The 27104-nt window shown below is 62.0% G+C and overlaps 1 protein-coding gene across 7 annotated transcripts in view; it reads right to left on the bottom strand.

Moving 5' to 3' along the window:
- The window catches only part of VAV2 (vav guanine nucleotide exchange factor 2), a 183150-nt gene that overhangs the window by 8089 nt on the left and 147957 nt on the right, over window positions 1-27104 (bottom strand). For all 7 annotated transcript variants that reach the window (XM_061154210.1, XM_061154211.1, XM_061154213.1 and 4 more), the window contains exons 8-24: window positions 26618-26718; window positions 20340-20439; window positions 19328-19423; window positions 18486-18554; window positions 17080-17166; window positions 14533-14618; window positions 13716-13848; window positions 10876-10985; window positions 9656-9757; window positions 9198-9286; window positions 6337-6353; window positions 5513-5534; window positions 4422-4549; window positions 3157-3231; window positions 1829-1881; window positions 452-568; window positions 19-106 (exon numbers count right to left, since the gene is read on the bottom strand). In XM_061154210.1, coding sequence (XP_061010193.1) covers window positions 19-106; window positions 452-568; window positions 1829-1881; window positions 3157-3231; window positions 4422-4549; window positions 5513-5534; window positions 6337-6353; window positions 9198-9286; window positions 9656-9757; window positions 10876-10985; window positions 13716-13848; window positions 14533-14618; window positions 17080-17166; window positions 18486-18554; window positions 19328-19423; window positions 20340-20439; window positions 26618-26718 — 1473 coding nt within the window. The remainder of the gene's footprint in view (window positions 1-18; window positions 107-451; window positions 569-1828; window positions 1882-3156; window positions 3232-4421; window positions 4550-5512; window positions 5535-6336; window positions 6354-9197; window positions 9287-9655; window positions 9758-10875; window positions 10986-13715; window positions 13849-14532; window positions 14619-17079; window positions 17167-18485; window positions 18555-19327; window positions 19424-20339; window positions 20440-26617; window positions 26719-27104) is intronic.

Below are 27104 nucleotides of genomic sequence, written 5' to 3'. Positions count from 1 at the left end.
CCCCCCAGGACCACGTACCAAGAGGCTTTCAAACTTCTTGGCTTCTGTGATGTGGACCCAGCTGTCTTTCTCCACCACCTTGATGTGCTTCACCTCGTCGTTGAACCTAGGCCAAGCACACGGGCGCAGTGGTCACTATGCAGGCCAACTCGGCCCCCACCCCGCAGGGCTCCGGGCTTACTGCACGTATGCTGGAGGAAAGACCCTGACCCTCGGTCCACACCTCCTGCTCCCGCCCCAGCCTGGGCCTGCCTCCAACTGTCTGTGCATCCATCCAGCAGGCCACCTGGTCTGTCCGAAGCCCAAACTCCCGGGTCAGCCAAGGCCTCGGGCCCCAGAGTCCCACACCTGTCTTCCCCGCAGCCCTGTGGAGACGTCCATCCCAGATGCTGCTTGCTGTCTGCACTGGGGACGTCCCCCTCCCCGCGTCCTCCTCCCTGCCTGCACGTACTTGATGCTTATGGCAAAGCGCTCGGCCTCCGCCGGCCGCTCCCTGATTAGGTAGGTCCCGCTGGCGTGGGATTTGAGCAGGTTGTCGGTCTGCTGCCTCTCCATATTCCCGGCAAACCTGGAACAGAGGAGGAGACAGAGCCGTGTGTACACGTGGCCTGAAGGACAACCAGCCAGGCTCTAACCTGCTTAAGAGCCTATTGGGAAGCGAGGCCACGCCCCGGGAGGCGGGGCGAAGGGTGGGCGGGGCCCAGAGGAGACAGGGGCGGGGCATCTGCGTGCCAGCACGCAGGGTCGACATAAGGACCCAGACCCAGCTAGTCCACCTGGGTCTCACCCTACGGAACCCAGGGTCTGCAAGAGGCATTCAGGGAAGAGGCAGTAGATCAAAATTTCCTTTCCAAATTCTTTCTGTTTAGGAAGAAGGAAAAAACACAAACTGCTCACGTAGGGTCTTGTTTTGTGTCCTAACCTTTTGTGTCTGAAAGCTTTTCTCTCCAACTCTATGAAAATGAAGTCCACCCCCAGCCCATCTCTTCTCCAGAACAAAGCCTGACCCCATTCGCACCTCCCTGTAGGGCTGAGTTGGGACTTCTGTAAATGGATTCATTAGAAAACTGAAGGTCTGTGCGTCAAGTGAAAAATCACAGGCAAGTTCTCCACTCTGCACATTCAAATCCAGTGAACAATGTAGTGGAGGGAACAGGCCCTAGGGTCTCAGAGACACAGGTGAGCTGAGCCCCGGTCCCAGGGAGCCGCTGAGCCAGCAGGCGGAGTGATAAAAGCTGGACCCCAGGCTGACCCGCATTTGAGACTCATGCCTCCCACATCCATGCTCACATTTTATACATCAAACAGCCCCACTTCTCTCATCAAGCACTGTATGAGCAAATACAGTTATAACTTTTGGGCTTAAATATATGGCTCAGACAGTAAAGAGTCTGCCTGCAATGCGGGAGACCTGGGTTTGACCCCTGGGTCAGGAAGATCCCCTGGAGAAGGAAATGGCAACCCACTCCAGTCTTCTTTCCTGGAGAATCCATGGACAGAGGAGCCAGGCAGCTACAGTCCATGAGGTCACTAAGAGTCGGACAGAACTGGCTGACTAACACTTTCACACCTCCTTTTCTATATTTTATACTCAAGCAAGACCTCATTTAAAAAAGGTTTCATTCTCCTAAATGTTCTAACCTGATGATCTGTTTGTTGATGGGGAAACAGCTGCCTGGGGTCGAGAAGATTCTCCCTGTTTCCCAGCGACTCACAGCTGAGAAGGGGAAAGGGGGCTGCGTGCAGCTGGGCGCACCCACCCTGGAGACACGGGGGCAGCCAGGGACCCCACGCCACCACCACGAAGGGGCCCCGCTGACCCACTCACCAGGGGTATGCCGTGTAGTCCATCTCCCGGGACAGAGGCCGGCTGATGGGCGGCTGGCAGGAGAGAACGCTGGGGTCAGTGTCTCCCCGGGGACTGTCCACAGCTTGGGGACCAGCGGTTTCCTATCATCGGCGAGCCGGGGGGCCCAGCCCTGGCTCCCAGCACGTCTGTGGACTCTCGACCAGAGCCACTGGCCTGGGGGGTGCTGGGACGCACGGTCTCTAAGCAGTGACTTGGTGGGTTTGACTGAATGACTGACTGAATGAATGAATGAGCGTACAGCACTCAACGACCAGTGCACTGTTAGGAGGAGAAGAGCACCCCGAAGGCTGCGGGGACTTCTCAGCGGTGGCCAGGAGCACACCCCACCCTCCCATTCTCCGGTGCAGACGGCCACGGCCCCGAGGGCGGGCACTGGGCCGGCGGTCGTGTGTCTGCAGGCGGAGGGCCGCGTCTGCAGGTGAACCGTGCCGCTCTCCAGACTCCATGCCGTGCCCTCGCTGGCCAGAGCCCTCCCCCCGGCCCCCCTCACCGGACCACAGGCTGGCTAAAAACGCCAGACTACCTGTCCCCACCCCACCCCACCCCAGTCACCACACAGATGGGGAAACTGAGGCCCAGGGCTAGGAAGTGCCTCCCGCAACACACACAGGCCACTCAGTGAATTAGCGACATTTTCTTCCTCTGCTGTCTGGTCCCCTTGCCCTGTCAGCAAGGCGTGTCCAAAAATGCTTTCTCCTTCACTGGGGCAATGGCCCACGCCAAAGCAGTAGGCTGGGCAGTGGGGTAGGACCAGAGGCCAGGCAGGGCCCGGTGGGTGGACCAGGGTTCCCGGGAGCCATGCACCTGCCTCCTGCCACTCTGGGAGAAGTTTCATTCTCTCAGTTTTAGCTGTCTTTTCCTGGGGGCAGGGGGGTGATGCCGTTCATTCAAGGCTGACAGCTTGGTGCCTCTTGTAACGCAGCAGGATCTGCTCCACAGCATTCAAATGAAAGAAATGCCACATTGCTTCTTTTCTAAATAACACAACCCCTAGCTCTGCATCTTCAGGTTTGAGGGAGAAGACCTATGAAGGCCCTAAAAGCTGAAGATAGGCAGCTGGTCTCTGGTCCATGATGCCTGCTGCAGAGATGCCCATTTTAGTGTTTTTAAAACTAGCCATGTCCTCCCACCAGGAGGGCACACCTGCCTCTTGGACTCCCATCCCAGCTCTGAGGCCAGCTCGCGATGGCCTGAACAAGCCCAGGGCGTCCTGAGTGAGGAGGACGTTCTCGGCGCCCATGGCATCCTGGCCCCGCCCTCCAGAAGCTTCCGTGAAAAGTACTCACCCTTCCATCCACAGGACAGGGCTTCACAGACGAGCTGGGGAAGTAGCCTGACTTCCTGGTTTGCACCAGCCGACCCTGAGGGTGGACAGAGGGTCAGGCCTGCGGGGCCTGGCCTGGTGAGTTTTGGGGGGAGGCAGGGGGTTATCCCAAGGAGCACGAGGGGAGTCCCTGAGAAGCCTGTGACAGCAGCACCTGTCTGTTGTCACCTTAGCTGAACTCAGAGCCATTCTGGGCAGGAAGGTGGGGGGGGCACCCCACTTCCCAGACAAGGACTGAGGCCCCAGAGAAGGGATAAAACTTGCTTGGTGCTGAGACCAGGGCCCCTCCCCTGGCTGCCGTCTCCTCGTATCCACACCGGCCCCTCCCAAGCCGTCAGGGGAACATGGACCTGGGGTCGGGGGCTCGTTCTCCCCGCTCCCTCCCAAGGGCCCCCCAGCAGCCCCCACCTTCCCTTCAGCCAAGTCTCTCCGCAGGGCCACCCAGACCTCACGGGCCTGGGGACACCTGAGGGAGAGGAGGGGCAGTGGGTGGCTGGGGTCAGTGTGGGAGAGACCGGACCACAGCCACTGACTCAGCTCTCGAATTTGCAGTCACGCGAGGCACGGCCTAGGGCAGTGAGCCCGTGAGTAAGGACGCAGTGACAAGGACCGCACACAACGACGAGGCCGCCAGTAACAGGACTCGGACACTGGTGAACACGTGCGCCAGTTCTGAGCAGGTCACCCTGGTCCCCGGGCTGGGTGAGTGCCCTGCATCCCTGAGGCCCCGTGGACCCCCGGGGGTGGGGCTCAGGAGAGGAGCCCCACGGACCACCCCACCCCCGTTCTCGGCCTTATAACCGGAACAGCAAGATTCTCGGCTCAGATCCACAGACCATCACGGGGACCTGTGTCTCCTGGGGGATGGCTGTGCGGGGCCTCGGACATGCTGTCTCCCCAGCGCTGGGCACCGTAGTGCTGGCCTGGACTGGGGCGGGCTGGGAAGCAGGGTGGGAGAGGCGTGGCCTGGATGAACAGGACGCAGCCCAGGCCAGGGGCCGCGGGGAAAGGGCTCGGATGACGACGGTGTCTCTGGTAAGGGGACGTTGCTCCCCCTGCCACGTCAAAGCAGACACCCTGATGCCCAGGCCCTGCGAACAGCCCTCTTCCCTCCGTCTGATGGTCTAGCACCCCACACCCACCCCTGCCTGCAAACGCAGGACTCTCCACTTCTGCCCTGGGGAGTGAGGAGGGGGCAGCTGGGGGTGAGACCCTCCCGGGACCCACCTCCCACCACTGAGACTCGGGGTCGCCTCTCAGCAGCTCGATCACATCGCCCGTCTGGAAGGTCAGCACCGGCTTCCCGGGCGGAGCGGGGTTGCCATGGTAATTCTGCACGGCCACCATCTTGGGACCTGTGGAGGACAGGGCAGGAGAGGCCTGGTTTGGTGACTTCATCCCAAGGCGCTGTTGGCTTCCCCGGCCTTCTTGGGGCTCTTGGAAGTGGGTGGGGCCCTGTAGCATCCCTCCTTGAATTCTTCCCCTAAGACTCCCATGTCTCTTTGTTACACATTGTAAGTTATCAATAAACTATTTATGTGACGAACAGATTCAGGGTATCACTTCCATAACAGTAACCTCTTTTTAAAGAGCACTTTACGTGCCTTCCTCCAGACACCCTGGGATCTGTGACAGAGCGCCACCTGGAGCGGGAGACCATGCATTTCTCCCGTTAGAGACGGGGGCGGGGTCAGCGGCCGATTGAGGCCACCCGGCTGCTCAGGGCCACCTCTGGGCTGACACGGGGGCCCAACTGCGCCCCGGAGAACTTGTGGGCCTCTCGAGCCCTGCTCTGACCGGCCCAGCCTTGCGTGGGCCGTGTCTGCCACGTCTGGGCCGTGTCTGCCAGGTCTGGTTCTGACACCTGGTGCCCTGGAGGCGGGAGCATGGCTTGTTTTCTGTTCTCATGATTGGCTTGGACTTTGTCTGCAGCTCGGGCTCCTGATGCTTTCAGTTCTGCCTGTGCCCAGCGCAGAGCAACTGGGACACGGGGGACGGGAGAAAACGGGAGCGTGACAGCACAGACGTCTGCTCCGCTCGGGGTCGCCAGGCCGCAGCTCAAAGTCTCCCCTGGGCTGAAGGGACCCTGGGCAGGCTGGGCCCTGTCCCCACCCCTGGCGCTGTGTCGTCAGAAACTAAGACGGCTCCCAGGGGAGGCCATGGAGGCGGGAGGGAGATGGGGCCAGAGGCCGCACAGACCCTGGGAGCCCGGAGCTGGGAACTCGGGGCGAAGCCAGCAGCCGCCGTGGTCAGGCCCAGACTCCCAGGGTGACCGCCGACAAGGATGACAGCAGAGAAGGCCCAAGTCCCAGACTCACCTGGCCCCGCTCCAGAGGCGTCCTGTGAGGGCAAGGACAGACGACAGTGAGGACAGAAGGCTGCCCAAGCAACGGGCAACCCCCACCCCCTATATCCAACGACAGAGCTCAAGGCAGGGACACGTCCTGGACACGCACAGGGACTTGTGACAGTTTCCCCGTGGGACCTTCACCCTCCACTCGGCGCCCCTCCGCAGCCCCGGATATCTGTCCTCTTCCCCCTCCCATCCCTGACCATTAATTCCCACCTCCTCCAGGAAGCCTGCCCCGACCACCCCACCCAGGGCAGCCCCGCTCAGAGCCTGGGGCTGGTCTCCTCGTCTGGGACAGGTCCTGCCGCACACAGTAAATGTGGGGTGTTTGCTCCTCCTGGAGGGCGTCTCTGCACCCCACGTGAGAGCCTGCTAAGTGCTGGACCGCATGGCCAGGGAAAGACATGACGTCCATACCCCATAAGTGAACTCAGCGACCTCATCTCTGATTCGGCTCAAGAGAGGGCGCCACATCAGTGGGGACGGGAGGGAGGTGGGTGGACGCCTGTCACGGAGCTGAGCACCCACAGCCCCAGCAGGGCCCCGGGCAGGCGGCACGGGTGGCGGCTGGGCAGGGGGACGAGCTGGCGGGCCCCAGGAGGCCGTGCCCGGGGACCCGTTGCTTTGTGGTGACCACAATGGAAAACAAAGGGCCCTCGTGACCAACGGGGGCCCTGCGAGCCGGCCTGGCCCCACGAGCCTGAGGGCTGGAATGGCTGGGTCTTTCTGGCTCCGGGCACAGGGCGGCGTGTGGTGCAGGGCAGCGGGAAGGGAACGGTTTGGCGGACTCACCGGGTCTGCAGGAGAACCTGGAAAGAAAGCACACTGGGGTCAGAGGGCAAGGGGCCAGCACTGTGGGCCGGGGGTCTGTCACCTCATGGCAAGAGCCGCTGCGGGCACCCGAGTGTGCAAGAAGGGGCGCAGCAAGGCCTGTGGGCTCAGACAAGGATTATGGACACGCACGGCTGGTGGCCATGAAAATCCCTCAGTTACTTCTAACGGCAAATTCTGAGCTCTGGTTATAGGGGGCCCACGGGAGAACACCCCCAGCGTATCCGGCCCCACGGCCAACAGGCTTCCTGCACGAACCAGCTCTGCTCCAAGGCAGCGGCTCCCCAGTCACGGGGCGGAAGCCAGGCCCAAAGGGAAGAGTTCGACAGTTGACTAGTGATGCCTGCCACGGGCAAGGGACAAGAGACGGAGGAGGCAAGCTACTCCGTCAGCCCGCCTGTTCACACACACGGGGCACGCCAGCTTGTCAGATGGAAGGCGAACATTCTAGAGATTCTTTCCGCCTGCCCTGGGGTGACCCTAGGCAAGGACACAGCGCCGGGCTGGGCCCCAGCCATCTGACCAGCCGGGCGGCCAACTCCACCGCTGGACAAAGCAAGCGCCACAGCGGCTGACGTGTGGCTGACGGGCCTTCAACACCTCCTCACACTCACGGTCGCAGCCTGCCTTGGGCAGACGCAGGAATCCGACCCTGAAGAGCAGAGGTTAGGGGAGTCTGGCACCATGCGGGCAGGCAGCTGGTGCCCCCAGGGGAGGCTTCCTGGGGAGACGCACCCTGGGAGGGTCCAGCATCTCCCTGGGACATCCTGGCCGCAGGGGCAGCAGATGGGTAAACCTGCCCGGCCCAGAGGTGGAGCCAACGAGGCCGAGGAATGTTGCCCGAGACCAGGAGGAAAGATAAGCACGTGGGTTGTGGGTCAGAAGGGAAGCAGCTTGGACTGTGCAGAGGAGAAAAAGCCAGGAGGGGCTGGGGCAGGGCAGAAAGACAAGAGAGGGAGGCATGCACCTGCCCTCGGGGGGACCACGACCTCTTAAAACAAAGCCAGGGGCCCACCAGAGGCTCTTGGAGTTGTGGGGAGTATGCTGACAACGTCAGCTTGCAAAAGACATGCCATTGCCTCTCCGGTGAGGCCTCAGCTGTATGTGTGTGCTAAGTCACTTCGGTCGTGTCCAATTCTGTGCGACCCCGTGGACTGTAGCCCTCCAGGCTCCTCTGACCATGGGATTCTCCAGGCAAGAATACTGGAGTGGTTTGCCATTTTCTCCTCCTCCAGGGGATCTTCTCAACCCAGGGATCAAACCCGTGTCTCTTACATCTCCTGCATTGGCAGGCGGGTTCTTTACCACTAGTGCCACTTGGGAAGCCCTCAGCTATACATATGAAAAACACAAAAACCTAAAAAGGATTGGAATGGGGGAGTCTGCAAAAAAAAGGAAGAAGGCAGGATATGGCCATCAGCAGTTGTGCCTGGTGTGATCACGACTTGCTTTTATCTCGTTTACTTTCCTCCACATTTTGTATGGAAGGTGGGTATTTAACAATCAGAAGGCAAAGAGAAACAGAAAGATTATTTAAAACTTAGAAAACTAGTTAGGGAATATGCCAAAATTACCACCTTTGATTATCTCTTAATACATTCATAAGCGATAATTATTTTCTTCTTTATTCCATTTCTTCTCTTATTTTTTTTTTTCGCCCCTCTATTATTTTTGACGAATAAGTATGTTACTTTCAAGATCAGAAAAAAACAGTCAAAAGAAATGAACCATCCAGTCTCTTGACATGAAGGACACGCAGCCACCAGAGGGCGGTATCCACTGGCAAAGCTGCAAAGCCTCCTTCTCTGGGACTAGAGGGGCCGGCGGCTTCCTCCAGCCTGGAGCAGAGCAGCAGGGCTGCTGGACCTCCGCTGGGCCACAATGGGCGGCATCGGGCTCAGTTAGGACGAGGGGGTCCAGGCTGACCTGTGGGACCCTCCTCCCGGGTCAGGGTGCTGGGCCAGCAGTTGCAGTAAATGCGGCACTGACAAAAACTCCCCTGCTCTGGGCGCTGGTGTGTTGGGTGATCAGCAGGCCTGGCACGTCCTCCTGTCTACCTGGAGCGTGTCAGGCCTCTCTGAGCACAGGTCCCCCGGGCGTGGACGGCAGCGTGGCTGCCCCGTCTCACGGGGCCGGCTCAGCCCACGTGAAGCACTGTGAGCGGTGCTGACGCTCAGCACAGGCCCGAGCCTGGAGCCCACAGGCGGCCAGCCCTGACCACAGCGGCGGCTGCAATCTTTCGGAACCGTCTGAGGCTTCCGGCTGCCATCCAGCTGCTCTAGGCTGGGCACTCCCCCAGCTCATCCCCCAAACCAAGACGACTCAGAGGAGCCTCAGCCTTCCCATCTGACAAATGGGCCCGGGGCCAAAGGGAGCCTTGTGTAATAAATGCTGGGCATGCAGGGGAACCAGCTACAAACGGGGCAGGGGAGCCGGGGGCCAAGGTGTTCCTCTGTGAAGGGAAATCTCCACGAACTGCCAAGGACGTTCTCTGCCCGGGGCCCGGTGGGGGTCTAGAGTCTGAAACAACTGCAGTGCGTCAGAGAAAAGGCAGAAGGCATCGAAGGCATTCAAGAGGCAGAGAAGGGCCAGCAAGAGTGCGGTTAGGAGGAGGGCTTGGCCGTGGAGACCCCGCCCGCTCTCAGGCTGGGCCTGTGTGCCCAGGGGCAGATGCCCCCCGCCCCCCCCGAGCCTCAGTTTCCTCATCTGGTCCTGTCTCGTGGGGCCACCACTGCAGGAAAGGAGAAGGTGGGCAGCCCGCTGTGAGGGATGGGCCGGCCCTGGGGCTCGTGCCCCACAGGCGGGGCGGGGTCGGTACTCACTGATCTTGCAGGGAGGGGTCACTTCCAGACACTCCTTGTGCGCCCCGACGCCACACTTGGTGCAGAGGTAACCCTGGTAGAAAGTACCCCTGCACCGGGGGGAGGGCAGGAGGCGAGGTTAGCCCCGACCCGCCTGGCCTTCCACCCTCCCGAGCAGCCAGCCCAGCCCCTGAGCCCCCAGGACCCCCACCCAAACGCACAGCCTGGTGCCAGCCCTCCCCTTGGACGGTCCCGGCCTGGCTCTGCAGCGCCTGTGACGGGCCCCCCAGGACAACCGCCTCCCCTCCCTGTTGGATCCCAGGCACCGCCGGCCGGCCAGGCCCACACAGATGGGCCGCTCCCCCGGGTCTCTGGGGCCCAGCGCAGCGCTGGCCTCGGGGTGCTGGGCGCTGCGAATGCAGGACGGGGCAGCCCCAGGCGCCCTCAGAGGCCGGGAGCAGGCAGGGCAGGGCGCCCACCTGAGGAACATGCGGCAGGCCTTGCAGTTGGTGGTCTTGTCGAACGTGTACATCTGGAAGCTATGGTGGTTGGCGTTGGCCTTGTCGGGCTTGATGTTTGACCTGGAGGGAGGGAGAGTGGGCGCCAGGTCCCCTGAGCCCCACTGACACGGGAACCCTGGAATCAGCCGGGGGTCAGGGGGCCAGGACACAGGAGCCGGGCACTGCCAGAACTCCCAGGCCTACCCGGGGACCCTGACGCCCCGGGGAGGGTGGCGGTCCAAGCGGAGGCTTTCGAGACATTTCTGAGGGTGATGGTGAAAAGCTGTCTCTGGACAGGGCTTGAGTGTGGGCAGGGGCAACCCCTTGTCACAACTCAGCAAAGCCGCTAAGGATGTCACTGTGAGTGAGCCCGAGATGGAAAAATCTAAATGAATCGTGAGCTCACGATGGGTCCCCTCAAACAGCGCGGGGACTGCACCCGTGTCTGCAATTCGCCAGAGCGAGCCCACCCCACCAGCAGACGGCGCCAGGGCAGGAAGCGGGGTGGGGACAGGGGACAGTGTGTGACAGAGAGCAGGCCAAGATGCGAACGCAGGAGCCCGGGCGTTTACCACGACGTTTTTGGATAAATACTTGAAGTTTTTCACAACAGAATATGGGAAGATAATTACAAGCCTGGAAGCCACAGGGCCCACCGCCTGGCTGCCACCTTCTCCGACGTGCCCCATGTGGGACCCTGTTTGAGCCTCCCAATAACCCCAGAACCGGCGTCGCCCTTCCACCAGGTGGGGAGGTGAGTGCACCTGCCTGGAGGCCCCAGGCCCGGCCCCCCGGCCTCAAGGTCGGATGTGGCCGGGGACCCCCATGACCAGCTTTCTCTGTTGGGCAACTGGGGCTCCTCCTGGATTTTACAGAGAAACGGCTCCAGGGCTGTCCCCAGAGGTGACCATCCACAGCCCGGAAGGCCCCGAGGACCCAGGTCACCACGAGTCCTTCTGGCATCACAGCCGTTCCTGGCCACTCGCTGCCCAGCCATACAGGTGTGGGATGCCGGGCTCTGGGGGGGCAGGCCCTCCGGCTGCTTGTAGATTAAGGATCAAGAACGCCACCCGGGGGAGGGGACTGGCTTCACCCAGGGCGACGGAGACAGGCTGAGCCTCAGGTGACTTGAAGGACCTCTCATCTGAGAAGCCCACGGGGGGCCGGCCACCCCCACGGCCCTGTCAGGGCGGACTCACATGGCCATCTCAAACTGCTCCATCCATTTCCTCTTCATGTCCTCTGTCTTGCAGAAAAACTGGAAGCCCTGCTTGCCTTGCAAGTGAATGAGATAGAAGCCGTAGGACCACTGCGGAAAGATGGGAGCACGCTTGGAACAGGCGTGGGCAGGCATGCACGCACACTCGTGCTGGGCTGCACACGCACACGCGTCTGTATGTACATGCTTTCGTGTACATGCCCTCTAACAAGACGTCCCAGGGCCCCTCCAGGATGGCGGCCCACCCGCTTCCACTCCCTAAACGTGATGCTAGAAAAACTCGCTGGTCTGAAGTAGAACAACAGAAAACAAACAAAAAAAGGCAGAGGCGGCCATGGGCCATGGGAGCAAAGCTAGCGCAGCCTGCCCAGCCCTCGGCCACCACCACGCCCGGCCAGCGCTCAGGGCCTCCAGAGGGAATGAGGAAGAAGGGTTTGGAAAAATGAGCCCGTTTGTGTCAGAAAAGCTAGAGGGGAAAGGAAAAGAGGGCAAGACGGAAAGAAGAAAGAGAAGACGGCAGAGAGGAGACAAAGGCCCCAGCTCTGAAAGCACCGCCCTCAACCTCCAGGGACCCAAGTGCAGGGGACAGGGCCGTCACTTCACGCCCTCAACTACGGGTAGATCTGTGATCGCCAACGCATGTCGCCTCATAAGCCAGAGGCCGAGGCAAGGCCAAGGAGACTGCCACGAGCTTGCCTGGCTCAGGCCCACCCGGAGCCCCCAGACCTCACGCCCTGGAGCCCCCAGATCCCACCTGGAGCCCCCAGACACCACCCTGAGCCCCCAGACCCAACCGTGGAGCCCCCAGACTGCACCCCTGGAGCCCTCTCAGACCTCACTCCTGGAGCCCCCAGATCCAACTCCTGGAGCCCCTAGACTCCACTCCCGGAGCCCCCAGACCCCACTCCTGGAGCCCCCAGACCCCACTCCTGGAGCCCCTAGACCCCACTCCTGGAGCCCCCAGACCCCACTCCGGGCTCAGGGAAGAACTGTCAGCACCAGGCCCGGAGGCAGGAAGGCGGTGAGCAGCAGGGCGCCGGGAGCTTACCATCTTCCCATGAGACTAGGCAGCATGAGGAGAGGAAAGGAAAAGGGGAGATGAGGTCATCGAGGAGCCTGGCCCAGCCCCGCGTGGGCGACCACAGCCCAGGACACACAGCCCATGCCAAGTGCCCCGGGCCGGGACAGCCAGGGCAACGCCCTCCTCCCAGAGGGGAAGGTGGCGGGCTGCACTCAGGGAGGGTAGCGGGCTGCATCCTCAGCCCTGAGCCTGGGAGGAGCTACTGCTTTCTACCTGTAAGCTCGAGAGTCCAGGCTCTTTAGCACTTTGGTTCCCTGCACCCCACCCAGCCCAGGGCTGCACCTGCTAGGTGCTCAGCACTGAGTGCAGCAGTCATGGCCCCGCCCCCATCAGTCATGGCCCCTATTCATCAGTCATGGCCCCGCCCCCAGCAGTCACGGCCCCTCTTCATCAGTCATGGCCCCTCTTCATCAGCCATGGCCCCGCCCCCAGCAGTCATGGCCCCGCCCCAGCAGTCATGGCCCCTCTTCCATCAGTCATGGCCCCTCCCCATCAGTCATGGCCCCGCCCCCAGCAGTCATGGCCCCGCCTTCATCAGTCATGGCCCCTCTTCATCACTCATGGCCCCACCCCCAGCAGTCATGACCCCTCTTCATCAGTCATGGCCCCTCCCCATCAGTCATGGCCCCTCTTCATCATGGCCCCGCCCCCAGCAGTCATGGCCCCGCCTTCATCAGTCATGGCCCCGCCCCCAGCAGTCATGGCCCCTCTTCCATCAGTCATGGCCCCGCCCCCAGCAGTCATGGCCCCGCCTTCATCAGTCATGGCCCCTCTTCATCACTCATGGCCCCACCCCCAGCAGTCATGACCCCTCTTTATCAGTCATGGCCCCTCCCCATCAGTCATGACCCCTCTTCATCATGGCCCCGCCCCCAGCAGTCATGGCCCCGCCTTCATCAGTCATGGCCCCGCCCCCAGCAGTCATGGCCCCTCCTTCATCAGTCATGGCCCCTCTTCATCACTCATGGCCCCGCCCCCAGCAGTCATGGCCCCTCTTCATCACTCATGGCCCCTACCCCGGCAGGCATGGCCCCGCCCCCAGCAGGCATGGCCCCTCCATCAGTCATGGCCCCTCTTCATCACGCATAGCCCCGCCCCCAGCAGTCATGGCCCTGCCCCCAGCAGTCATGGCCCCTCCCCATCACTCATGGCCCCGCCCCCAGCAGTCATGGCCCCTCTTCATCACTCATAGCCCCGCCCCCAGCAGTCATGGCCCTGCCCCCAGCAGTCATGGCCCCTCCCCATCAGTCATGGCTCCGCCTTCATCAGTCATGGCCCCACCCCAGCAGTCATTGCCCTTCCTGCACCAGCCCACAGCCCCCTGGCTGGGCATCAGAGTCTGACAAGCCATAGCAAGACCCATCCAGCCCATCCTCCAAAGAGGGAGGGCTGAGGAGGGGCAGAAGTGTCTCTTGCCTCAAGGGCACAGGGGCTGGAGCCAGGCTGCCAATGTCTAAGCCTGGACTCCACCAGAGGCCTGGGGCAGGGCCCCCACTCAGCGTGCTCACTGGGGAGCTGGGATCTGGATTTGGGGCCCCTGCCCCAACCCCAGGAAAGACTCAGATGAGAGGCCAGGAAGGTGCTGGGCCTGACAGAGCGGCTAGAGGCCGGCCCACCCACCAGACCACTCTTTGTCTGGCCACCCCCCGACACCTCCCTCGGTGGGGTGTCAGCGCCTGCCCCGGGCCCAGCCCCAGCCTTAGAAGCCCCTCGGCCGCCCCAGGAAGCCGAAGGCCCACCTTCTTGACGTCCTTGTTGTTCATGGGGTCGTCGGTCATCTTGTGGAAGAGCAGCTCTATGATCTCCTTCAGCTCGTAGCTGTAGCCCCTCCTCTTGCAGACGATGACCACCTTGTCAAACAGGAACAGGTACCTGCCGGCAGCGTGGCCCAGGACCCATCAGCTCAGCCAGCGCCCTGGGCTCTAAGGTCCCGCGACAGCCACGGGCGCCTGGGTGGGCAGCGGGAGGGCTGTTCCCTCCCCGAGCCTGAGCCCGCCCCCCTGGCTAACTCTGACCCCTCAGCCAGGTCTCAGCTGCCCAGACACACCTCTTCCAGGAAGCCCACCTAGGCTCCTGCCCCCGGAGGCCCGAGGTGCTTATGGGCTCCTCTGCCCCTCGAGCTGGCCTTCCTCCCAGCACTGGCCTCCGATGGTCACTCCCACTGACGTGTCCATCGCCCAGCGGACTGGGAGCTCCTTGGGGGCAGGGCTGATATCTGCTGTGACCCCGGCCACGGTCCCAGGCCTGGGACACGGTAGGTGCGAGCGGAGGATGAACAGACCAGGGCTGTGCCAGCTCACTGGGGGCTTTCCTGTGTCCCGCCCGGCACTCCCGACCATCCCTTCGGCAGAGAACTCTCACAGCCGCCCCTAGGAGCCTCCGGCTGGCCCCTAGCCCCATGCAGTGCCAGCCACGGGCAGGGCAGCCACTGGCCATTGCCCTCACAGAGAAGGAAGGAGCAATTAGAATGGAGCCACCTGAAGCTGAATCCACAGGAGAAGCTGTTTCCAGACTCGCAAGGGCGCGGGGTGCCCCTGGGGCGGGGCGTCCGCTCACCTGTCTTGCTTGGTGTGGTTGACTATGGACCGGACCTTCAGCTCCCCGTCGATCTTCGGTCTCCCAAATTCCTCCAGTTTCACTTGCTGGGAAAAAAAGGAAATGGCCGTGAGCCCTGGAGCCAGAGCATGTTCCCTATGTGGAGAGAAACGCAGGTGGGCACGTGCCCGGGGCAGCCGTTTCCCACAGAAACGCCCCTCAAGGCGGGGGCTGTGGGAGACCAGCCCTGCGGTTCCCGGCTGCTGCTGAGGATGGCGCGCGGAGGGGAGGGGAGGGAGGAGCCCGGCCTGGGGGCCCCCACTCTGGACTCCCCCCAGCTCTGCGGCAACAAAGGGCGATTGATGGGGTGTTCACGGTAACAGGCCACTGTTATGTGGAGCCCGGGTGGAAACCTGGTGGGGAAAGCCAGATGCCCGACCCAGAGAAACTGAATTAAAAAGAGAACAAACAGCGCTTATCAGACAGACGGCGGGCGGGGTGCGGGGGTCCTGCCTGTGGTTCATTTGCCACAGGAAGAGCCTCCGAGTCAAAACCCTCTCTCTGATTTGCAGGGATTTCAGTTTCGCTTTCCGCCTGCTTTGTACCCATTTGCTCTGCTTTGATTCACAGAGACCGCTCTGGAGAGGTTCCCCTGCGCCCGTCGATGCGGACAGATAAAGGTGGGGACGTTGCCAAGTCCTCTGGGACCAGCTTGCCCAGCATGACGATGCAGGCTCTCAGGATCTGCTTTCAGAGCTCTCTGTTTTCCAGAAGCTGCCAGAGCATGACTGAGCGTGCATCGTGGGGGCTTTCCTGGTGGCTCAGTGGTAAAGAATCCCCCTGCCCATGCAGGGGACAAGGCTTCGATCCCTGGCCCGGGATGATCCCACATGCTTCGGGGCAGCTAAGCCCGCGTGCCACGACCACTGAGCCTGTGCTCCAGAGCCCAGGAACTGCAGCTGCTGCAGCCCTCGAGCCCTAGGGCCCGCGTCCCAAACAAGAGAAGCCAGCCCAGTGAGAAACCCCGGCAGCCTAACTGGAGAGCAGCCCCGGCTCGCCACAACCAGGGAAGGCCTGTGCAGCAACCAAGATCTACATGGCCAAAAACAAAAAGTAAATAAAATTTAGAAAAAAAAAAAGGTGCAGCACTGGGGTCACCCAGGGTGGGACCAACACCCTGATCAGTGACGCAGAGACCCCAGGTCTCATCTCCAAAGTGCAGCAAGAAAGGCACCCGCTCTACCGTCTCCGATGGGGTCCAGAGGAAACCGCACACCTGCTCATCTGCTGTTTAATGTTTGCTATTAAATGAGCAAGAACTACCGGTACTTGTACAAAAGTAGTGCCCGTCCATCCATCGAGAACATCCGACGCTCAGAGGGGATGACCGACAGGCCAGGCCCCGCCAGGCACTGACACCGCCGCCAGCAGCCTGGCACAGTCGCCCTTAACCCCCTCTGCCCTCTGACAGGACAGAAAAATCGGTCCAGTCATAATGCTGTCTGGCAACTTCTGTGTTCTCTGCAGGGTGACACGTTGTTTTCACATCCCGTGTCTGCACGGGCAGTACCGTCTACGCTCTTCTGACCCTGGTGGGGTAGCCCAGGGATCTGCCCTAAACAGCGACTCCCCTAGACCCTGTAAGTGCAGGGACCAGGAGGTGAAAATGTGTGTAAACCAGCGGTTTGTGGCCAGGGTGATTCTGCACCCAGGGGAATCTGGTGCCGTCTGGAGGGGTGTGTGGCGGTCATCACTTGGGCCCCCAAAGGGCTACCGGCATCGAGTGGACAGGGACCAGGGGTGCAGCCCACCATCCTGTGACGCCCAGGACAGACGCCCCCACCACGAGCGGCCGTCTCTAGGTGTCAGCAGTACCGAGATGGAGAAACCTCGGCTAAACATCCCACAGACCGCGCGGAGCCAGGGCTCACGGACACGGCGGGGGGAACACCAGCCTGCTTCCCTCCCCACAGGACAGCGTGCTTCACCCAGCGCCCGAGGCTGAGCCTCTGATGGACCCGGCAATCGGGTCCCATGAGGCGTCACCCTGCTAGAGGCCAAGGTGGAGAGGAGAGTCCAGGGCAGCTCCCGGACAGGGTGACCAAACCCTCTCCACTGTCCCTCCCAGGGACCGCAGATGGGGGTAGCCAGGGGCCCGGACCAAAAGAAGCCACAGCCCCCTGGAAGCCACATCCTCCTTTTGAATCCAAGAGAGCCCCGGTCCAGGCCAGGCAGGGAGGGCGAGGCAGCACCAGCATCCTTCCCCCCGGGCCCTGCCCCTCCGCCCGCAGCCACCTTGTGCACAGGGCACCCGGGCTGGACAGGGTGCACAGCCCGGCAGGTCAAGGTCAGATGGCTCCAGAAGCTGCTCCCCTCTCTCGGCAGGCAGCACGGGGCATGGCTGCCCCTGCCTCCCCGGCCCCGACGGGCAGTGTGCGGTCACCCTTGCGCTTATTCAAATCAAGATTGTGAAAGTAATGTTTAGAAATTATATCTATATCTACAGAGAGAGAGAGAGAGAGAGACGGTCACAATTATCTCCACTCTTCGGGCAGTCAACTCACTTACCAAATTTTCTATAGAGCTCTGAAATTCGCTGATTTTCTTCAGGGTCTCTTTGTCCCGTTTAACTTCATTTATGTACATGGCCAAGTCCTGGGACACAACAGAGGTGGGGAGGGGTTAGCAGGCCCGTGCCAGGCACCGTCCGAGGGCCAGACGTTCCCGGAGCACCGTCCCCTGTCCCCAGAGGAGACTGGGCCTCCAAGTGATGCGGGGTGAGAGGCGTCATCCACTTGAGAAATAAGTAAGACAGGGAAGGTGCAGCCCATCGGCAGGCCGGGAAACCCCCTCATAGACTAGAGTGGCTCCTTTCCGTCCATCACTCGGCCCCCTTCTCGGTCCGAGTGGTAGAGAACAGCCAAGGAGACCTGGGCCAGCCCGCTCCTCGTGGAGCAAAGGCAGCCCTGGGCCCGGCCGTCCGCGCGCTGTGGCCTCCCAGCGGTCCCTGCCTGCCACGCTCCAGCAGGCCGAGGGGGCAGGCACCCAGAGCCTGGGGTGGCGTCCGGGAGGTGGGCGGTGGGTGGGTGGGGGGCGAGAGCCAGCTTCGGGCTCCCCTCCAGTGCCCCCTGCCCATCCCCACGAGGGAGCCCACCGGCAGGGCAGATTCCGAGACCCGAAGGCAGGATGGTAAACTGTCCAGCCCCCGCGGCCTGGACCGAGGCTTTCCAGTAGGACAGGCTGCTCAGAGGGCCTCCCAACACAGCGCCGAGCCGCTGGGCGCGGAAGCTAGCGAGGGGCGGGCCCCCCGGGAACATGGCTTTGTAAGGACAGAGAACGCACAGGGCACAGCCCGGTGAGCAAGGCCAAGTCCAGCCTGAGCCAAAGCACAGGTGAGAAAGATGCAGCCCGCGCGGGGGCCTGCTCGGAAGAGGCGGATGTCAGGGGCCAGGCAGCCGCGGGCAGCGGGAGCCACAGGCCAGCTCTGAGTGGGCAGGGACGGAGCCGGGCTCTCCTTTCAGGGCGGAGCTGCTCAGCGGCTTCCGTGGATGGAGCGGGCAGGGGAGAGGCGGCGTGGCTGAGGTGGGGGGCATTTCAGAAGCGGCTGCCACAGGGCTGGACAGAGGGAACCACGGGGCCAGGAGCCCAGAACCAAGTCCGCTGCCTGGGTTCTGCTGACGGCGGCAGTGGACAGTCAGAGAGGCAGGAGGAAGGGGGTCCCGGGGGAGTCACCGCAGGCCGGGGGGTTGGCTACGGAAGAGAACCCAGACCCCCACACACACACACATGGCCCCTCTGCTCTTGGTGGATCTCATCCACCATCCTGCCCCCTCCTCCATCTCCTGCCATCCCAGGAAAACCTACGTCTCGGGTCACAGAGGTCAGGTCGTTTGTGAGCCCAGGTCCAGTCTAAGACGGCAGGCCCGGCCCTCAAAGCCCTGTCACCCAGCCTCCCCCCTGCCTCGGTGACCCACCTGCATGGCCTCCAGCGCTTCTTTGAGCTGCTGCCTCTCCGGCCGGTCGGTGGAATGGCTCAGAAGTTCCTGGAGCGCGGAGGGGAGTGGGTCACCACTCAGGGCCTGGGCCCGCCCCCCCCCCGACCCAGCACCACGTGTAAACAGAGAGACAGCCCCCCGCCCCCGGACAAGGCCCCCCACACCCTCCCCCAGGCTCTGGTCTGACTGCCCAGCTCCAGACCGGTGGCAAGTCCACCCCCAGGAGACATATGGCTCTGAGTGAGCTGTTCCCAACTCTCGTCGGTAAAGAGAGGGACATTAAGACGGCACGAAGTGAGGAGCTGAGCAGAAAGGTGGCCTGTGGACTCATTGAGGAGCCTCGGCCCGCACCTCGCGGGGACCGCTGGCCCCCCGGCAGCCTGTCTGTCCCGAAGCTGTTCTCACGGCTACGGCAGGTCAGGGACTGGGTTCAGAGTCCAGCCCTGGAGCTCTTATTTCTGGCCGGAGGATGCTTTTCTGTCTCCCGTTTTATTTTCTCTTACTGATCCGAATCGTAATGTTCCCTGTGTATTAACTGACAGATACTCGTAACACATATAAATACTGCAGAGCCCCTGATACTTATTTTACAGGTTTTTTTTTTTTGGCCTGCGCCTCTCGGCATGTGGGCTGTTAGTTCCCCGACCAGGGATCGAACCCCCAGGCGCCCTGCACTGGGAGTGAACAGTCTTAACCACTGGACCACCAGGGAAGTCCCTATTTTACAGCTTCTGGGCAGTAGGCATGGACTGCTTTCCTCTGCTTGCTCATCCGTCAGTCTGGCCCATCTGCAGGCCCTGACCCGCTCCGGCCTGTCTCACCTTGAGGAGCAGGTGGTATTTGAGCACCCTCTGCATGGGCACTACCAGCAGGTCCTGCAGCTTGAACTTCCCGTCCTGGACCTTCAAGGTGCATTCCTGCGTGTCGGGGGAGCAGCAAGTGGATTTAGAGCATCCTTGCTCAGGGATGCCAGACCCCAGCACCCCCATCCCCCAGCCTGGGGAGGAGGGCAGACCCAAGCCCTGAACTACCAGCCAGGGTGTCCAGTGGCTCTCTGGTCAGGCTCCCAGACACCCTCCCCACACCTGGTGTGTGCAGAGGGCAAGGGGCATGCCACCTCTCACAGCCTCAGGAGTCTGCAGTGGCCACCTAGGGGTGGATTCTGAGCGACCCCTGGCCTGGGGTCTACCCGAGATGCTCAGGGGAGCCAGCTCACACTAAGGGGGGACCACCCTCAGGAATGAGGGCTTCCAGTGGTTGCCTGGATACATAGGGGTATCAGACCTCTCCAAGGGGCATGTCACCCCCAACACTGCAGGAGAAAGGGGACATGCCACCAGGATTCACCCTGCAAACCATCCAAGCAGCCAGATACAACCCGGGAAGCCCCGTCTCTGTGAACCGCCTGCTGCCCCAAAGGGGGCAGGAGGCTGGACAGAAGCTCACGTTGTGGGGTTCAGGGGGGTGAGACTCGCAGGGCTGGGAGACTCCACGGCTCCCAGCAAACGTCCATCACCTGGGGCCCCCTCAGGATCCAAAGAGACCAGGGTCAGGGATCAGTCGTAGCCCCCGGCTAACCCAGATCTGGTCCTGAGGCCCTGCTGCTGCTGCACCCAGGGGACTCAGGCTGGGCCTGGGCCTGGGACGGTGACCGCCCCCTGCCCACTCTCAACCCCAACAAAAGGCAAAGGAAAAAATACTCATCAGCCAAAAACATCTACAAACACGTCACATCACTGCCCCATCCCCACCTTTCCAGGAAACGGGCAAGAGGCCAGGGATGGGCAGAAACAGCCAGGGATGGATGGGGCCCGGGCGGGAAGCCCCCAGTACCTCAACTTTCTGTCTGAAGTCCTCCCTGCTGGCCAGGAGCTGGTTCAGTGTGTTCTGGGCGTGCTCCATGTGACTGCAGTACTCCCCATAGATCAGGAGCCTGGGTGGTGGGCACACACACAGAGACACAGACACGCACACACACTTGGTTTGAGTCGGTTCTGTTTTCACGTCGAGCCGCAGCTTTCTCCCCCGACAGCTCCTCACGAGTTCTCTCCGTGAGGCTGTGTTCCCTCCCTTCCCTGCCCAGGAGAAGGACTGCCAACCATGGGGGAAATGGGCACCCACCTTCCCCGAACCTTTCCACTCCAATGATTTACTATTGAACTGAAAGTTTTCACATGAAACTTGATTAAGACCCATCATTTCTGGAAGCGATCAGGGGCTAGAGACCCAGAGATCTCTGTGCAACCTGTGCTGGTCCATGGAGGCAGGGCCGCCCCTCATGGAGGAAAGCCTACGTGGGCAGCAAAAGCCCTGCCCACAGCCCAGCGGGCACTGCCCACGTTCCCGGGCACAGAGGCCCCCCTGCTCCTCAGCAGCCCCGACTCCCTCCCGGGCCTTGCAGACCTTCTCCTGAGCCCCCGGAGCCCAGAGCCCCCGAGCGGCCAGCCTTGGGGCGCCCCCTTACCTTCCGCACTCCCCCGGCTCACTCAGCCCGAGGTCCTGGCGGACAAGGCGTGCGGACAGCAGGTCCCAGCCCTGCTCTCCTCACTGCCCACCCCGCACACCAGCCAGTACAGCTGCAGCCTTCTCCAGCCAGAAAACTTCTGTTCACCCATCAAAACCCTGCCTTACCACTTCCTGCTGTGTCCCCGCCCCTCCCCACCCCATCCTCCAGCTCAGCGGGGCCAGGCAGAGCACGCAGACGGGCGGGGAGCGGTGGGGAAGAGCCTGTCCCGTCTGGCGGGGTCCACAAAGAGACCGGGCCCCCCGCCCCCGCCCCAGCTCTGAGCTCCAGGGGCGGGCCTCACTCCTCCCTGCGTGCCAGCATGCAGCCTGGAGCCCGGCTGGCACGGCCTGCACAAGGCTGTTACAGCCTCTGTGAATCGGTGACAAGTGAAATATGACCACGGCCACTTACAGCAACGACGCACCCACGCCCGCTCTCAGGCTCACTTACACACCACGTTTGGGCTCTGGGAGGTGACCAGACTCCTAAGGTCACCAGCAAGGGAGTGGCCGGATCCCACAGCAAATCCAGAACCCACGTGGCTGCCAAGCCCAGTCTCCCCAGCCCCGTGGGGAGGCCTCTTCTGAGTTCAGCGGCCAGCACTCCAGGGCCACCCCCACCCCCACCCAACTGCGGAGCAGAGCCGTGGCTGCACACACCCCCCGCCTCCGGCCACAGCTGGCCCCGCTGAGACGGGAGGGGAACTACACAGGGACTCAGCTGACTGGCCAAGACGCCCTGTCCTGGGCAGGATAGTGGTCCCCAAGGGCACGTCCACCAGGGGCCTCAGGATGTAACCCTGGAAATAGGGTCTTTGCAGATGTAATCACGGCCCTCGGGGTCGCGGTCCGATCACACCGGACTAGGGTGGGCCCTGCATCCAAGGACAAGGTCCTTATAAGAAAGGGAAGGACCCAGAGACACAGAAAGAAGTCATGTGAGCGTGGAGAACAGACTGGGGGGTTGTGGCCACAAGCCAGTGACATCCGGGGCCCCCCGGGTGCTGGAAGCCTCAGGGAGGCCCCTCCCCGCAGCCTCCAGAGAGAGCAGGGCCCAGCAAGACGGGTTTTGGACACTAGCCTCCAGGCCTGAGAGAGAATTAAATTTCTGACGTGTTAAGCCTCCGAGTTTGTGGGAATTTGTGACAACAGCCCCAGGACACTCATGCTGACCCCTTTGCCCTCCATCCACACCACGGCAAGTCTGATCACTAGCCCCAGGCCAGACTCTCTGTGGGTGGTTTGACTCTCCCTTGAAAATCCAGAGAAACTGACAAGATGTTCTAAGTCTGTTGGAGGAAGTCAGTGAAGGAAGTGAAGTTGATGGGCCTTCGTTTTAACCATAAAAATCTACTGCTGTTGAGTAAAAGTATCTGAAACTTGGAAGCAAAGCGATGCAGGCAGCGAGGCCTTCATGGTTCAGGGTCTCATGGGGGTGCCCGGGAACAGCCGGGGACGTGGCCTCGGACCCGGCCTGACGCACCCTCGGCGGACACTGCTCCGTACACGATCTCCGTCAGGGCAGCAGCGACCTGGGGGACTCAGCGCTCTTGTCAGGGAGGAGACAGACTGGTTTGTATCCAAGGTGGCCACCTCCTTCCTAACGTCTGTCCCCACTGACTGCAGCCAGAGTGCCAGACCGTCCTCTGAGCGAGCCCCGTCATCCTTCCGGCCTCCCTTTGCTGAGCCGGTGGACGTTCGTCACCAGCTCCGAGCGGCTCTGCCCCGGGCTGTGTTCTTTAGCCTTGAACGTTCGGCTGCAACCCCATAAAGGGAAGCATGCAGGTGTCTCCCAGGACTGATGGCCTCAGCCCACACGACCCCAAACGCTCAGGGCGCCGGGGCCACGCCACGGGACACAGGCCAAGCCCCACCCCTCTCCCGCCCTCAGCTCCCCCACCTGGGTAGGGAGAGCTGGAGAGGCAGAAGGCTGGCCTCTCCAGCTGAGGGTCCAGGGCAGCCCTCCAGACGGGGCGGCCACGGGAGCCCCTGTGGGGGCTCTAGAAGGGTACGAGAGGGCTGTCCCCGTGCAGGACCTCCCAACCTCGGGCTTTGAGACGAGAGGTCCCCAGAGACCCTGCCCCAGTGAGTGGAGCTCACAGGCAGGCCGAGCACCGTCCACCTAACACTGGAGCCAGCACAAGCCATGGGGCACAGAAGCCTTGCCGCCCAAGACCCCTCTCCAGACACTCGTGGAAGCCCCTGGGGTCCTGAGTAGGGGGAACCTGCCTTTCTGAATGACATCCGCCTAGCAGCACTTGTGCAAAGCCCCACAGGGAGTCCCTTCTAAAAGCCAGGACTCCTGCCCTCCCACCGGGCCACCAGCTCCCCGGGGCCCATCTGGCCCGAGCCTCTGACCCACCAGAAGTCGGGCTCTGGGCCGCCTTGGTCAGCCCCAGCAATAGATACAGTCTGACTTTAATGCGAACCTCTCTGACTTTAATGCAAAATGTCCCTCTGGGTGGGACAGGTCTCTTTAGGCCCACATGGTTAACAGCAGCATCTGCCTTGTCTAAGGATCAAGGCCACGTTAATGGGAGTATAACCTCCAAAAAGATGGAGGTGACTGTCCTCTGCCCCTTGGCACTGGTCATACCGCACTCAGATGCCACCCCATCATTCATCCGTGTTGAGCAGCCAGGATCTTGCCCCTTGAGTTCCTCAGTGAATTTTCCTGCCCTTATCTAAAAAATTCTGAATCCCTCTCTCAGCCTACCAGATCCTGCAGAACCTATGATTGCTCCTTAGAGAGCCGCCTCTTCACCCTCTTCATTCCTGCTCCCCTGGTCTCTCCCAGTTTCCAGAACAGGGCTCCCGGCTCCCACCAGGGCCTTCCCTTCAGTTTCTGCTGCCCACACGGCCTCAGGGTTGATCCTCTCTCACCCAGGTCCTCAGGGGCCCCCTCCATCGGCTCCAAGTCCCAGCCCCATGTCCACTTCCCCCCTGCTCTCATGCAGCCCATCATAAGTCTCGTCTGTGGACTCATTCCCAGGGAGAGCTGAGCCAGCTATGTTCACCACGATATCCTTGGCCCAGAGTTTGGAAGCCACACACAGCAGGCACTCCATAAATGCTCGGGTGCTGCACACAGTAGGCGCTCCATAAATGCTTGTGGCGTCGGTAAGTCAGTGAACATCAGGGCCATAGGGGCTGACTCAGAAATTGAAGGGACGTCCCAGAAAAGGTGGATGCTGGGATGGACACAGCGATTATACTCTGATGACACGCAGCCAGCCCCTCCCGCAACAGAAGGGCCTGGATCCCGAGGCCTTGCAGGGGGTGACGATCTGCAGAGCTCTTGGTACCAGGATACGCTCAGCTCACTGCCATTCTCCAAGGTGGAAAGATCTATCATGTCCCGAGGAGAGGAGGCCTGGGGGCGGGTCAGCCTGAGATCGTGCGTGGAGGGGGGCGCTAGGTCTTGCTCACAGACCAACTGGACTGTGGGGGCCAGGCAGCCGTGCACAGGGGATGAGGAGGGTCTCCGAGAGGGCACATCACCCATCTATGCCTCGGCCACCTGCCCTTGAGCTGGGTTAACAGGCCCAGAGTTCAGCTTCATCCACAGCCGCCCCTGCTCAGCCAAGGCACAGCATGAATGAGGCGCTGAGCCCACCGTCTGGGCGAGGGTCAGGTCTGAAAGCTCAAGTTCGCCAGCGGGGCACCGTGATGTGGGCTCACCTGGCGCGGTGTCTTGCAGCCAGGTGAGAGGAGAACCTTGCTGGGGGCAGAGGGTGGGCTAGAGAGCCGGCCTGGCCCCGGCCTCCACCTGCGTGCCGTCACCCGGGCCAGCCAGCGGGCCCACACCTGCCGGCCCCGGAGGAGCCCTGTCCGCTCCCCTCCCCTTGCACGTGCGTTTACACGGGCACTGCTGCTCTCTCGCGGCTCCCGGGAGCCCCCGACTCTTGGCCCCTGAGAGAGCAGGCTCGAGGACCCTTGCCCGTTCAGGGGGGCACAGCGCCTTGCCCGGAGCTGGATGGCACCTGGGGAGGCCCCTTCAGGGGTCCCAGGTGAAGGCGCGCTGCGGTGGCTCTGGGCAGGACGGTTACGAGCGGAGCTGAGGTTACCTGGCGGACAATGCAGGGGACCCTCCTGCAGAGAGGGTGACACGGACCCCGGGTCCCCACCAACCCCTGTGGGGCCTTCTACAGCTCTCGGGACCCCTCCTCAGACCCCAGGAATTGGTATTTTAACGAGCTCCCAGGTGACTTCAACGAGCAGCAAGGTCTAAGCACCACGAAGACAAGACTCTGTGGGCTCCTCCTCCAAAGATTCCATGATACACAGAAAGCGAGTTCCTGTCTCCTGGTGGATCTCCTGGTGGATCTCCTGGGATTTCAGTGGCTAAAACTGCTGTCTCCCGGGCCCCCGTAGGGCCGGCCTCTCGCGAGCCCCCTTCACTTCACCTGGCTTCGTCCTCGTCAGCATCTCGCCCTCGAGAGCCGGCGGCCGAGGTGCGAGGGAGGGAAGCAGGGGCCGCGATCTCTGCTGGGACGGCAGAGCCATCCTGACAGCTGCCCTCCGCACTCAGCCGGAAGCTTCCAGAATCCTGATTCCACACCCCCCACCCCCCGCCAGGCTCCAGCAGGCCATTCTCCAGAACAGAAGGCCACCTCCACACCCCCTCCATCAGCAGGGGTGACAAAACAGAGGCTTAAAGCAAAGAATCAAACGGATTCAGAGGCCACACAATAACGGTGTAATCTTTTTTTTAAACAAGGCACCTGCGCTGATTCCTAACAAGCTGTCACTCTCCCCCACCGACGGTCTGGATCCCAGACCAGGGCTGTCACTGAGGGCCACAGGGACTGCAGGTGACGCTGCTGGCTGGAGGCTGGGGCCCTTTCTGCATCCAGACTCTAACTGCCTGGGTGGGACCTGGAGGAGAGAATCCGCCTCGGATTCTGATGAGGGCATCTACACCCCCTCGGCTCCGTGGACACTTGTCCAAGAGCTGCACACGCTCAGACAGGACCAGGGCACCCCTGGAAGGTCCAGTGCCCTGTGACTCTGGACCCCGGAACCACCGTCTCCCCAAGTGCAGGGCTGAAGCTGGTTTACGCCAGGACGGTCACGCATCTGCGCCCACGGCTGCCACCTGCACCCGGCCCGGTCACCTGGGGTCGGCCCCTCTGCCTTCACTGGCTGGGGACCAGGCCTGGCCTCTGGTCACCCACACGGCACCAAGAGGCACAGATGCCATCCTTGCCCCGACCAACCGATAAAGAAGTCCAGGTGTGGCATCCTGACAAGGAAGCAGGCATGTGTCCTCTGCCCTGGGGGCCCGGAGCCCCTGAAGCCCCTCACTCAAGCCTGCAGGGAGTTGGGGGGGTTGGTTCTTGCAGCAGCAGCTGCCAAGGGCCACACCCACCAGGCTCAGAGCCAGAGTCCCCTGGCATTGGATCCTCGGGGGACCACAGCACAGCAGGAAACCCTGATGGCAAGAGGGTCCCTATCCACCCAGACCCCCAGGAACAGAGGTGAAGGGGCTGTTAGGGCCCCCATGAGGCCCCCTCCCATCCAGGCTGGGAGGGCAGGCAGTTTCCTCAGCTTACAAGTGAGGACAGGGCGGAACCGGAGACACCCCCCAGGCCCTGTCCACTCACCTCTCCTTGAAGTCCAGGAAGACCTTGGCCAGCGAGCTGCCACCCGCCATCATGGACACGTCGATGGCCCTCAGGAAGCTGTGATGCACCTTAATCAGGTCCTGGGATGAAAAGCAACTGTGTGTGAGCAGGCTCGGAGGCCAGGGGTGGGGGGTGGGTGCAGAGGCTCTGGTCAGGCTCTTTCGGGGCTGCTGCTTAAAGGACGGCCATGTGCGGGCCGGGCGCTGGGTGCGCCTCCCTGGATGCGAGACACTGGACGGCTCTACAGCCGGCCACGGCCGTACCAGCCTGTCCAGACACACGATGGACAACCCCAGGCAAGGCCTGGAGCCAGACCCAGCCAGCATCCTCGTGACCCACCCGCTGGGTGAGGGAGTGAAGGGGCTCACAGGCTCTGAGGCCTGAGTCTGTCCTCCGCGGAAGTGGGGCCCAGCCCCGGGGAAGTGTGTCCACTCCAGAGCAGAGGGGTGGCCATCACCCTCTGTGT

Source organism: Dama dama, chromosome 11, assembly GCF_033118175.1.
Source record: "Dama dama isolate Ldn47 chromosome 11, ASM3311817v1, whole genome shotgun sequence".
In the NCBI taxonomy this organism is placed as follows: Eukaryota; Metazoa; Chordata; class Mammalia; order Artiodactyla; family Cervidae; genus Dama; species Dama dama.
The sequence above is the reverse complement of the archived record's forward strand: the minus strand, read 5'-3'. Positions and strand labels throughout refer to the sequence as shown.